The 13,565-nt window shown below is 54.8% G+C and overlaps 1 protein-coding gene across 3 annotated transcripts in view; it reads left to right on the forward strand.

Annotated features, from left to right (window-relative positions):
- Positions 1–9,621: 9,621 nt before the first annotated feature.
- Positions 9,622–13,565, forward strand: part of LOC103082535 (signal transducer and activator of transcription 5A) — a 17,162-nt gene continuing 13,218 nt past the window's right edge. For 2 of the 3 annotated variants that reach the window (XM_007447175.1, XM_007447177.1), the window contains exons 1-3: positions 9,622–9,749; positions 10,053–10,209; positions 11,426–11,515. In XM_007447175.1, the coding sequence (XP_007447237.1) occupies positions 9,622–9,749; positions 10,053–10,209; positions 11,426–11,515 (375 nt within the window). The remainder of the gene's footprint in view (positions 9,750–10,052; positions 10,210–11,425; positions 11,516–13,565) is intronic. The other variant, XM_007447176.1, reaches the window with a different exon arrangement.

Here is a 13,565-nt window from a genome sequence, read left to right on the forward strand (position 1 = left end):
TGTCTGAGTCACCCACTCTCCTCTCGCTACATCTCTGGAGCTGGCCAATGGTTTCCCTGGCAACCCTTCAAGGGCCAGCACCAAAGCAAGACATGTCAGATCTCCAGAAACCCAGTTGCAGGGGCAAAAGAAGGACCCCACAGATGCACACAGAGCGTCCCTTCCCTACAATCTGAAAATCTTCCTGTCCAGAGATGACCAAGATCTGCAAGTCCTCCTGTTCTCCCATAATCCTCCTTTAGCAGCTCTTCCCAGCAGCCTTCCCTTCACCTCCAAAATAACACCAGCCACAAAGATCTTTGTGTCTGCAGCTGATCACAAACTCTTTCTCCCCCACCCAGGCTACTGCTTTTATCCCACATTCTGAGCCAACACCTGGCATGGTGCTTTGCACAGAGTGGGTACCGGGAGCTTGGAGGCCAGAGCACGAGGACAGGCTGGAGCAGGAAGCTGGACGGAAGCACCAGCCCTGAGCTCTCTGGCAACCCCTCTGACAGTTACTGTCCAGGAGGTTTCAACACTTAGGCACACCACATTTCTCTTTCCTGTAAACTTTCATACCTGCACACATGCCGTTCCTTCTGCCTGGAATGTCCTCCTGCCACTCAGTGTGTGCCCTTCGGTGACGCTTGCTCCAGGCAGTACGAACCTCGCCCTCCCTGTTTCCAGCCACACATTTATGCCCCTATTACGGCACCTCTCGTGCTGAAGGACAATTTCTTGTTTACATGTCTCTCTACCCCCAGTGGCACACAATATCCCATTCACCTTTAAAATGCTCCCACCCCGTGCCCAGCCCAGAGCAGACACTCAATAAATATTTGAAGAACAAACCCTACACTCTAGGAATAGAAATGGAAACCAGGAGGACTGCATAGTAATTAAAAGCACAGAATCTAGAACCAGACTCATGGTCAGCTCCTTGAGCCATCAACCTGGAGCAAGCTTTTTGCCTTGATTTCCTCATTGTAATATAGTGACATTAATAGGACCTACCTCAGAGCATTGTTGTGAGAATTAAGTGAGTTAGTACACGTAAAGTGCTTCAAATGCTGTAAAGCACTATAGGGCTGTTAACTATTATTATTGTTTTTGGTAACAGCTAAGATTTACACCCCTCGTCCTAGGACCGGTCAGGTCTAGGACTCAATCCAGTTGCCTTAGCTGCAGGTCATCAGTGGCAGCAGGGTGCGAGTCTGAATGCTGGGAGGGCAGGGCAGGTACATCTCATAGCACATCTGTGACTGACCACTAGGCACCCAGCTAGATCTGGCTGGCTGCGTGCACAGACACCAAGGACAGAATGTTCTGGTGACTACCTCCACAGAACAAGAATGTTGTCAACCTGGGAGAGGAAGGCCCATCCAACACCTACCTCTCCCTACTTCCAATTCACATGAGGTGAGACCCTACCTGGGTCTCCTGGCTCTCCCGGGGCCTCAGGGACATAGTCCCCTAAGTTGAGGGGACAGCAGACTGAGACGTGACACAGAAGGAGCCCTAGAAAGAAAGAAACTGAATGGGAAGGCAGGATCCAGAAAGACCCTACAGAGAGCCCACATGGGAAGCTGCCAGAGACATAGCTGCAAATGCAGAGATGTCCACTGGTCAGAGAGTTGGGGTCATCTCTTAGCCCACCCTGGCCTGACCCATGAGAGAGAGAGGCTCGAGGGAGAGCCTGGAAGTCTGGTGGGCAGCCCTGTCCAGGCATCCCTTCTACTCTGCACCAGGGGCTGACCCCAGCCTCCTCTCCTTGCTCGCATGCAACAGCACGCGGCTTCTGCAGAGAACAGCCCCCATGCTTCCCATCCTCCCTCAGCCCTGCCCAGCCACAGGGAGATCATGAGGCTATTTTCTGGAAATGTAGCTGAAACCACAACCACGATCCCCTCTAGCCAGAGACCCACGCTCCTGTGGCTTCTCTCTCCAGAACTCTCCGTACCTCGGGAATCAGGTCGGTCCCTACCACACAGCAGCCACAAAAGCACACCTGCGGGAACTCCTTCTTCGACAGGTGGGAGCTTCCTCCCTATTAAGTCAATACAGGCCCCTGGAGCCTCGGGCACTCAGCAGACATGAAGCAGAGACATCTCCAAGGCCCCGGAATAGAGGTTTGTCATAGCCAGTGGTTCATGGAGGCTCTGTCAGTACCAGGGCTTACTTCTGCCAGAGCACGGGCAGAGAAAAGAGCCGAGTTCTACAGTGATATCTGGTTCCAAATCCCAGCTCTGCCAATTTAGCTGCTGTGTGACCTTAGTCAAAGTACTACACTTCTCTGAGGGCCTCAGTTTCCCTCATGTGTAACTCATAGAAGGTGTAAGTTATGTTTGTAAATGTATAGACTCTTTCTGGGGGTACACACAAGACTGTAGTTGCCCTTGTGGAGGGGACCCGAGGAACAGGAAAGGAGAGAGATTAACTATTCACCATATATCCTTTTTTTTTTTTTTTTTTTGCGGTACGCGGGCCTTTCACTGCTGTGGCCTCTCCCATTGCAGAGCACAGGCTCCGGACGTGCAGGCTCAGTGACCATGGCTCACAGGCCCAGCTGCTCCGCGGCATGTGGGAGCCTCCCGGACCGGGGCACGAACCCGTGTCCCCTACATTGGCAGGCGGACTCTCAACCACTGCGCCACCGGGGAAGCCCCACCGTATATCCTTTTAAATCTTCTGAGTTTTGTCTCATGTCCTATGCTACCTATTAAAACATTGGGAACATGAACATTTTTTCAAAGTAAAAAGTAGAGAGAGTGTTTGTGAAAGCATCACGCCTGGCTTGTGCAAGGCACTTGATAAATGAGTATTCTCTTTCTTTAATGCAGCCACCTTGCTGGGCTAGGAGGGAGCTGGCAGGGGGTGTGTTGGTTGGTATGTGGGATGTGGGTGACGGATGTGAATGTCCTTGCAGACCTGGAAATTCTTTCCCACTCCCTGTCTTGCTCCTGTGTGCCTCACCTGTCTGGGCTCCCTTCCAGCCAGAGTTAAAGGGAGGGCTCTCTGGAAAGCCCGAGGCACCACCACCCCCAACCCCCGCCTTCTGGGACGGGGTCATCGTGCCCTTTCCATCCAGAGTCCTGGGGCAATGCTGTAACGTCCAGAGAGGGTGTGGCTGACACATATGGGGGAGCAGAGTGTCACTCCAGCCAGTAATTTCCTGACTTGCCGGGTGCGTTAAGAACTCAAAAGTCAGCCCAGCACCAGGCAAAGATGAGGCTACTGCTGCCATGTGTGGGAAAGCAGGTCAGTAGGACCAGAGCAGGCCGAGGCCAGTGCAGCAGAGGAGAGAACCTTCTGGGTGCTGTGAGTCAGGATGTGTGAAAGGGAAACAGGGGTCTGCGCTAGAGAAAGGGAACCCCTGAGCTGTCAGAGCTTGGGGAAGCCCTGTGCTGTTTTAGGGCAGTATTTATGAAGCCACTATGACAAACCAAGCAGTAAGACACAGCGCTTTAGGCAACTAGTTAGAGCCATAAGATGTGGCCTGCAATACAGGGTTGTGGAGCTCCAGGAGGGCAGAGGAGAAAATACCTAGCTCTACTGGCTAAGGTCCCTGAGCAACTACTTACTATGCGCTCGGCTCTGTGAGTGAGTCTTCACAGCAATCCAAGGAGGTGAGTCTTGCTGTCCTTTTACAAAAGAGACCACTCAGCTCAGAGAGGCAGACTCATGTGCCTGGAGTCACACAGCAGAGCCAGGTCTGCCTTTCAAAGAAGTAAAGTAGTTTCAGGTCACACAGCTGCTAAGTTGGCAAAGCTGGGATTTGGAACGAGATCTAACTCAGCTCTTTTTGCTGCCCACGCTCTGGCAGAATCAAGCCCTGGCACCGACAGAGCCCCCTCTGATCCACTGGCTGTGACAAACCTCCGTTCTGAGGCCCTTCCTATCTGTTGAGTGTCTGATGTCCAAAGCCTTTGCGTTTTCCCCTCTGCCACACTGACCCTATGAAAGATGAGGAGGATGTTACCAGATGGCTAAGGGAGGAATGGCCTTCCAGGTAGAGGCAACGGAGGCAGCAAATGCTTGGAGTTGAGAGAGGTCAGTGCGTTGGGGGAACTGCATGGCTGAAGCACAGAGTGAAGGGAAGGCTGGTGTTTGGGGTCCATCACAGCAGCAAATGAAGACCAGGCCAGTAGCCAATAAGGAGGGGATGGGGCATTGGACCAGTCTTCATTTTGACTTCATATCCCCCACTGGCTTCTGGGGCTGGGGAGCTGATTCTGGAGGCTGGGAGCAAGCAGGGAAGATGTGGGTGGGTTTGTGCCTGCAATAAACTGGAACAATGGGAAACAGGGCTGGAGAGCAAGGAACCTCCTCAGGTCATAACAAAGAAAAGTGTCAGAGTGATGGGGAATGTGGGGGGGGAAGCAGATTCACAACCCCTCTCTCACATAATGCCCAGAGGGCTTGAGGTCCATACTGGGCAGGCTAAGACACAAAAGATTTCTTGTTGGGTTGGAAGGACAAGAAACTAGCTCAGCGGGAAGAGGGGCCTGGTAGTTATTGGGAATGAGGACGGGAGCCAGATCTGATCCAGGGCTGCTCAGGACAGTCACCAGGTCCATCTCCTGCCCAGGTCAGTGCTCGTGGCCCATCTCTCCTCTCTCCCGGGCCTACCCCTGCTGCCAGGAAGGTGGACGCCTCTCTGCCTTCCTTACTAGGGAACGTGTGCTCAGCCCAGACATTTCACCCCCTCCTCTCCCTGTCCTGCAAGCTTCTCTCCCAAGGCAGGTGGACAGGGCAGCTGGGCAAAGGAAGGCCAGCTTTCCCCCTCCCACTCACTGGGTGCAGTCCTGCACCCCTCCCTTCACTCTGTTCCCAGAAACAGAGGACAGTCGCTATGCCTCAGGCTGAAAGGCTCCGTGTTCCCTTGGTGACTTCACTGTAAGTTGAGTTCCCTGAAGAGTGGGAGAGGACAGGGGACGGGGTAGGAAGGGTGGACAGGCTGCCCCGGGACCCGAATTCACACCGAATTCCTCACGGCGCATGTACACCCTCCCTAGGTACCACTCTGTCTTCAGGGACAGGAATGGGCGGCATTTCCATAGGGAGGTACCAGGGTGAGGAGGTTCCGGGAGAGGCAGGGACACTGGTCTCGGAGGTGCGGTATGTGCTGAGCATAGGCCTGTGGTCCCCGCTTCCAGGAGCCTTAAGGGTGGGGGCTGGAGAGGAGGTGGAAGGTCCCCACAGAGGCAGGGCGGGGGTGAAGCAGGATGCTTAGGAGCCCACGGGCTTCAGCTTTGGCTGCCCTGCTCTGCTGGGGCACAGACATACTTCCTGGAACACCTCTAGCTTTCCTGGGAAGGCTCTTCACTCCCCACCTCCCCTCTGGCTCCCACACAACAGGAACTCTCCTTGAAGAAGGGACTTGGAGCAGAAGAGACAAAGGCATCTCTGTACCATCTCCCCCCACCCCCAGGGACGGTTAGGTCAAGGTGACCTCAATCCGTTCTCCCCAAGGTAGGGGCATCAGCAGGGCCTCCTTCACAGCTAACCTGGTCTCCAAGGGCCAGAAACAGGACTTGGGATCATTGTTCCCTTCCTGTATAACTCAAACCCACCTCTGTGTAACACACAGGTCACACGGCCTCGTTCAACAGAGCAGGGGCAGGGACCAGCATAGCGACGGAGGCGCCACGCTTGGTGCCACAAAACAACCATGGGCTAGAGTGAAGACTACGGTGTGCGCTCAGGGTAGGGAAAATTACAAAAGGTTGAACGGAGATCCTGCCCACAGAGCCGGGCAACTTGGATCCTGGTGCCAGCTGTGCATTTACTGGCCAGACTGCTGTGGACAGGACTCTTTCCTGGACTAATCAAAGGGGAAAATTCTGGTTCTGCCCACCTTCAAGGCTGTTGCAAAGATCAATTGAGTTGAAGAGCTCAGCCACGTTTGTACATGAATATACCATGATTCAGTTCAAGATATGTGCATAGAGTGTGAACTACAGACTAGGCTAGGGATTATTATGATTCCTATTAAAATGCAGCCAGTCTTCTTTTGGGGAATGTCTTCCTGTGAGAATTTTTTTTAATCTTTCTTCATTCCCCATGTAATGCTGTGACTTGGAATAGGGGATGAGAGGCAGTTAGGGGTGGCAGCCTGGGACCCCAGCTCAGTTTAGACGCGAGGAGGTTTCTGATCTTCCTGAACCCCCCATTCTCTATGCCTCAGTTTTCTCCTCTGTAGTCTGGGCCCGTAAAACCACCAGGGTGCTTTGCTTTGTGGTGGGAAATAGCAGAGACCAAACCAGGGGACTGAAAGCAAAAAGAAACCCCAAATTTGACAGTTCCGGGTAGTTGCGTTATCCGGAGCCCTAACCACAGTCACCTCTGCCCCCAGCCTAACGCTGACACCCTTCCCTCCTCCACTCTCTTGGTTGGCCTTTGCCCATCCTGGGAAAGCTCCAAAGCTCCTCCCCTCCCACTGCATCTCAAAAGGAGAACAGAGGCACAAAGAAATGGAGAGCAACCCAGGCAGAATCAAACAGAGACCCAGACAGAGACTTAGAGAGAAAGAATCAAATGGAGAATCAAAAAGCAAGAGGAAGAAACATGCAACAAAGGACACCCGAATTCAGGGCCTCACAGAGAGGCCAAATGGGGACAGATCCAGAGGTGCAGGGAAACAGCTGTCGCCACTGGACACAAGGGGGAGAGGGGGGCATGTGAGAGCTCTGAAGGCACCAGGGTGTACCCTTTTAGGCCAATCCCTCTAGTTTTGTTCATGGGCACCCCAATGCTAGCTTTTTTTTAGGACCCAGGAGGACCCACCCCCCTAGCCAAGCCCAGTCCCATCCAGCCAGATGTTTGGTGTGCAGGGCTGCCAGCTGGAGCAGCAGGCCCCCGCAGGCCCTGGGGAGGAGGCTGGAGAGGCGACTGCCTGGAAGTGGGGAGGCAGGGCCCCCATTCTGAAGCTGGCATTCCCATCCCACCCTTTCCAGATGCCCAGATGCGGTTGCATGGCAAGGGTGGTCCTCTCTTGGAAACTCAAGGAATCTGCTCCCACTGACTGACTTAGCCACCTGCTCACAGTGAGAGGCTGGAGGGCACAGGTGCCACATCGGGCCGACCCACTGTGTCCTCGTGACACTGACCGGGTCACTTCCCCTCTCCAGCCTGTGTTTCCCCATTTGTAAAATCATCTTTACGTTTTTTTTTTCCAGCTCTGACACTTGGCTGTCATTCTAGGTGAGCCCCTAGCTGTGTGTCAGGCCCTCCTCTGCCAGATCCGTTGCACAGGGTAGAGGAAGGAAAGAGGGAGAGGCACTGTGCTTCCTCCTCCCTAGAGCAAGTTTTCCCCAATCCCTTGAACCCCTTTACAGTTTTCAATTCCTTTCCTTGCGATCCTGCCAACTGAGACCGTGACCACGCATGGAAGTGTGTCGGGGGTGGGAAGGGGAGACAATCCAGCTTCTGCAGCTTTAAACTTAGGTTTTCTCTGACGTGAAAGAATGCAAGTGGGGAGGTAGTGAGCGGTAAGAAGATGGGGGGGGCACATGAAGGGGGGGACGGCATGGAGAGAAAAGGGCAGATCCAAGAAGGAATTCGGGTGGGAGGGAGGGAGAGGAGAATGATTGCCCCCAGTACATGAGGTCTTGGCCCAGCTGGCCCTGAGTGGGCTGCCAGACTGGCCCCTCCCTTGGTGCTGCCAATACCAGCTGCCAGGCACGGGGGCGGCCCCAGAGGAGAGGGAAGCTGGGTAAAGGGAATGGAAGGCTTCCAGGGCAGCCTTGCCCAACTCCACAGGCCCCATAGGGGGGCTCTCGGGGAGGGGGCTGGGACCCAGGCGAGGCTCAGGGAAGGTGTGCCCTGCTCTGTCAAGGCATATAGGCAGTCCTGAGCTTGTGACGATTCAAGACACCCCTCTCTGGACTTTCTGAAGACAGGACCAGCCTCAGATGTGACTGGGCTGGGGTGAGTGGAGAGGCAGGATCATGTATGGACCATAGGCTGCGGACTAGGCCCTGTGCCCACTGTGGGACCCTACGCAAGCCCCCTCACCTCTCTGGATTCCATTTCTTATCTGCATAATTTCAGGGGGTTGAAACATTTGCCTGCCAGGGTTTTCTTTTTTCTACTGCAGGCGGGGGGTGCACAGTGGCGGGAGTGATGGAAGGAAGGGCGGTGGGGCCCCCTGGGTGAGCTGCCTTCTCTGGAATCCCCGGTCTTTCCCCTCAATACGCTTTGTCTCTGAGATTACAAAAGCTGTGTCCCCAACCCACACAAACACACACGCACACACACACTAAACTTTTTAAATCTAGAGACTCAAAAGATGACAAACGCCAGGGCTGGAAGGCAGGTCCAACCCTTCCCTCCTCCCTTTTTACAGATGAAAAAACTGAGGCCCTGCGTTGGGATTTCCGAAGCCCGGGATTTCCCAGCCCTCCCACCCTCATCCTCCAGCCACTCCGTCCGCGGCAGCTCCGCGGGGCCGCCGGCGAGGGCTGGCTGGGACTCCCGGGTGACCCGGCCATCGGGGCAGCCCATGTGCTCGGCGCCAGCCCCGCCTCGCTGCCTGGGGCCCGGCCGCGGCCGCCGCCGCTGTGCACTCGCCGGGGAGCTAGCCACCAAGGGCGGAGGCAAGGAGGGAACGACCGAGGCTGGGAGGGGTGTTGGCGAGAGCTCGCGCGCTGTGTATGGTCTATCAGAGGCAGCTGACCTTTGAGGAGGAAATCGCTGCTCTCGGCTCCTTCCTGTAGTAACAGCCGCCGCCACCGCCTCCGCCGCCGCCAGGACCCCGGGCCGGGAGCGAGCGTCAGCCCCGCAGCCTGACGGCTCTGCGCGACCAGGTGGGTGGCCCGGCCGCGCGTCCCCGGCGGCGCGCGCCCAGAGGGCGACCCTGGCTGCTGCCCCGGCCCCCTCACCGCGGGACCCGGAGCCCGACGGCCGTAGGGGTGCAGGGGACGGTCCCCGGGACCGAGAGGGAGTTTCGGCGCAGCGCGCAGCGCGGACGAGAGACGAGGGACGCGGGACGCGGGACGCTGATGCAGGGAGGGAGCCGAGGGTTGACGCCATCCTCGCTGGCAGAGGGCAGGGGGCGCTGTCGGACTGGACAGTGGGAGACCTCGGGGCACAGCTTGGGGGACGCAGCCCAAGAGAGGGAGTGTCTGTCTCCCCAGCCCTCTCTCCTTAACCCCATCCACGTGCTTACGGTGACAGAGCCGTCCAGTGGGAACCGTCGGTGGCGTTGCCCAAACGTTGGGCTGGAATATCCCCCGTTCCCAGAAATGGGGACTCGGGGTTCGAAGCAGGGTGGGGGGATTCTTGCAGCCCTCCCCAGAGGGCTCTTGGGCCTCCGCCATCAAGTTTCTCTTTCAGTTTCTAGCTGTTCCCACCCCGGGGAAGCCCCGGTGGGGCGAGGGGAGAGGAAGAGGGGGAGGGCACCTGACTTTCGGGAGCCCCTCCCCAAGCCTCAGCGGGTTCCTCGCTGGAGGGAAGGGCGGCCTTCCCCTCTTCACCCTCTCTCTTCCCGCACAGGAAAGCGTGTCTGTGGGAGGGGAGGGGCCGGGCCTGACTGCGGTCCAGGGATGGGTGGGCATGGCAGGGCCAGGGGCAGGCCCAGCCCTCGCCTCTAACAAGGAGGCGCCTCTTCAGCCCTCTGCTCGCGCTAGGTGAACGGACATGGCGGGCTGGATCCAGGCCCAACAGCTGCAAGGAGATGCTCTTCGCCAGATGCAGGTGCTGTATGGGCAGCACTTCCCCATCGAGGTCCGGCATTACTTAGCGCAGTGGATCGAGAGCCAGCCGTGGTAGGTGCCCCTGCCTGGTGCCATCCAGGCCCCTTGGCCTTTAGGTCTCCTCTTTGTGGTTTGGTGAGATTCTGGTCCTGTCGGTCCCGCTCTGTGCAGAAGGGGCGGTGTCCTTGGGAAAGGGGAACAGGGAAATGGGAGTCTGGGATTGGAGAGGGAATGTTTCTAGACTCTGGTGCCTGTGGAGCTGCCAGGAACAAGTCTTGTGGGCACGAGCCTTGGATTTCCACGTCCCTCTTGGTGCCTGACCTCCATGCCCAAGGAGGCGCCATAGCAGGCTTCTCTCTCCTGCCCTGCCCCAAGGGATGCCATCGACCTGGACAATCCCCAGGACCGACCCCAGGCCACCCAGCTCCTGGAGGGCCTGGTGCAGGAGCTGCAGAAGAAGGCAGAGCACCAAGTGGGGGAAGACGGGTTCTTACTGAAGATCAAGCTGGGGCACTACGCCACGCAGCTCCAGGTGGGTGTGAGCTCCGGGCCACGCAGCTCCAGGTGGGCATGAGCTCCAGGCCACGCAGCTCCAGGTGGGTGTGACCTTGGGGCCTCGAGGCTCCAGGTGGGTGTGAGCTCCAGGCCATCTGCAGGGTGCAGTGTCCGCCTTCTCTTTTCAGCACCAGAACCCCTGGTATTTTTCCTGGTTTGGCCACTGACTCACCGTATGACCCTGAGCTTATCGGCAACCTTTCTGTGCTTCGATTTCCCCCACCCCCTCTTTCTAAATCAGACCTGTCAGATTCCCCTTAGCATGTTATAGAGCAAGAGGTGGGGCGTGTTTGTCCCCAAGAGAAGGGGGATGGGTGAAACTGCATTCTGGGCAGATCAAGCAGAAGGGGTGGGGGTAGAGCAAGTCGAGATTCTGTTGTCAGAGATACTGACAGGTTCTAGAAATGAGGCAGCGAGGCAGCCACACATCCCTCTTGGGGCTCTTTTAAAGGCTTTTCAAAGAGCTGCTGAAGTCGTGTGCAAGAGGAGCAGAGTTGTCCTGGAGCCTTGAATTAAGGTTTTAGATGTAAGGCGTAGCTTCTTCTTCACCTGAGGGTGCGGGGGGAAGGAATATAGGGGAGAGAGGAAGTTTTTGTGGCAGCAGGAAAGGGGTGAGGGTGGTAATCATAGCTGAGCATTTGTTGGAACTCACTTGAATATTTAGAGAGCCCTCCTTAAATACCAGCAGCAGGGTGCCAGAAAAAGAAAAAGTCCATCCCAGAAGAGGCAGGAAACACAACTTGGTGGGAAGAGGGAAGCAAAATAGGAACCCAGGGCCAGGACTATAGTGGAAGTACCTTGACTTTGGCATTAGATGCCCTGGGTCTTGAGTCATCTGCTCACTCCTTTGCCTCTGGACAAGTACTTAATCTCTCTGAGCACCAGTTTTCTCATCTGTGAAATGAGGATAACAGTTTCTGCTTATGTCATAGGGTTTCTATGATACACCAGTCAAAGGAGATGGCAGATTGGAAGTGCTTTGTAAACTTTTTCTAACGCACTGCAAACCAGTTATGAAGATCTGCGAGGGGAAATCAAGTCAGGGAGAGATAGAGGTTCTGGTGACAGTTCCTGAGGCTTCCCAGGGGAAGCTGAGGCAGGGGCTGGGGGAGAGGAAGGGGTGGGCGTGGCACTGCAATGGTCATGGTGGGAGCAGAGGATGGCCACTGGCAGCTGCTGTTGGATTCTTTCAGAACACATATGACCACTGCCCCATGGAATTGGTGCGCTGCATCCGCCATATTCTGTACAATGAACAAAGGCTGGTCCGAGAAGCCAACAATGTGAGTGTCCCATGGGTTTGGGGAGAGGTTTTGGGAAGTCCTTCTACCTGCTTTTGTATGTTTTATAAACACTGACGTGAGAAAGCACCAAAGAAATAAAAGACATGGGCAAGTGTGAGAGGCAGTATCACATGCAGGTGGAGACTGACACCCGACCCCCACTCCCCGGCTTCAGTCCCTGGCTCTACGACTTACTAGCTGTGTGACTTGAGCAAGTTACTTAACCTCTCTGAGCCTCTGTCTTTTTCTATTATAAATGAGGACAGTCATAGTATCTACCCTGTAGGGTTATTGTGTGATACTATGTGGGCAAAGGATACACAAACACAAATGAAACAGAAAAGGAAGCCCTAAAAACACACATACACATCAGGAGATGCAATCTGTGTCAGCGATGGCATTACAAATCACCAGGAAAAAGATTTGTCATTCAATAAATGGGGCTGGAGACAAAAGAAGAAATATCCTCTGGTGTGGTCTATGAGGGGAAACAGAGCCGAGGTCTATGTCAAAAGTAACCCGGCAAGCTCAGAGAAGCGAGGCCTAGCGAGGCCTAGCGAGGCAGAGCAGGGACTCATCCCCCATGTTCTGAAATCATAAAGGCATCAGACATTGCTTGGACAATGGTACAAATGGTATATTATCTGCAATAAAGCAAAATGAATTTCATAAAATGATATCCCATAGGTAAAGACCACAGACTAGTGCCTGGAGCAAAGTCATATTTATTATTTACTTGTGGTGGAGACTGATTTCAAGAATTTGAGAGTTCATTCAGTAAACATTTATTCAGGTCTTGCTGTGCATCTGACACTGGACTAGGACGGGAAAAACAGATAAAGTCCTGGTCTCCACCTAAAGGGAATTCAGGCGATGATAGATTCTTTAGGTGTCAGCTGAGTGCTAAGCGGGCCTCTTTGGAAAAAGGATCCAACTCAGACTGGAGTAGGCTGGCTGGTGGAGGGGAGGGTGTCCTGAGGAAAAAGATGCCCGAACTATAGTGGGAAAAGAGGGAGGAAAGAGGCAGGATGAGTTTTCTAGTCAAAAATAACAGCAGTATATGTGAGGGCAGGAAGGTACAAGCCACCTTGTGACATTCAAAGAACTGTAAGTGTTCAGTGCTACTGGGGAGAAGGGAGCCAACTGGGCAGAAGCCAGGTCACAAAGGGTCAACTGGTACAACTCTTAACTTGGTGCAATTACAGAGCTATCTGTAAATGTACAAATGAGTTCGGCTGCAATTAAGAAACACATGCCTACGATGCAGGTGCTGTCATGGTTGGGGGGAAATAATTGTTCTCCCAGTCATCAAGCTGTTCTTCAACACCTCTGATGTCCTGGGCCTTGGGGATTTTGTGGTGCACAAGACAGACAAGGTCCTAAGCCTTAAGGAGTTCACATCCTAGTGCAGGGAGGCAGACAAGAAAGAACATGCAGGCTTCCCTGGTGGCACAGTGGTTAAGAATCCGCCTGCCGATGCAGGGGACACGGGTTCGAGGCCCGGTCCAGGAAGATCCCACATGCCGCGGAGCGGCTGGGCCCGTGAGCCATGGCCACTGAGCCTGCGCGTCCGGAGCCTGTGCTCCGCAGCGGGAGAGGCCACAACAGTGAGAGGCCCGCGTACCGCAAAAAAAAAAAAAAGAAAGAAAAGAAAGAACATGCAAGAAAAAGGTACCTTCGGTAAGGGAGGTCCTATTTTAAATTGGCTCATCAGAGAGGGTCACTCTGAAAAGGTGCCAGTGGAAGTGCCAGCAGGAAGGTTAGGCCCTGAGGCAGGAACATGCTTGTGTATTCAGGAACAGAAAGTAGTTGGCGTGCTTCAGCAGCAGTGGCGCTGCGGGTAGGGTAGGCAGAGGCTGTCGGCTAGGGGCGTGGAGGGTGTGGAAGGAGTTTGGATTTTATTCTGAGAGAAGGTCATTGGAAAGGCCCTAAAGACTTGGTTGAAGGGATAGATCCGACCAGGTTAGTTAAATGACTGGATCCACAAAGCCCTTGTGGATGCCTCCCCTGTCACTTCATTTGGGGTCTCCAGGATGCCACCTGTGAGCGG

Source organism: Lipotes vexillifer, unplaced genomic scaffold (genome assembly GCF_000442215.2).
Source record: "Lipotes vexillifer unplaced genomic scaffold, Lipotes_vexillifer_v1.1 scaffold541, whole genome shotgun sequence".
In the NCBI taxonomy this organism is placed as follows: Eukaryota; Metazoa; Chordata; class Mammalia; order Artiodactyla; family Lipotidae; genus Lipotes; species Lipotes vexillifer.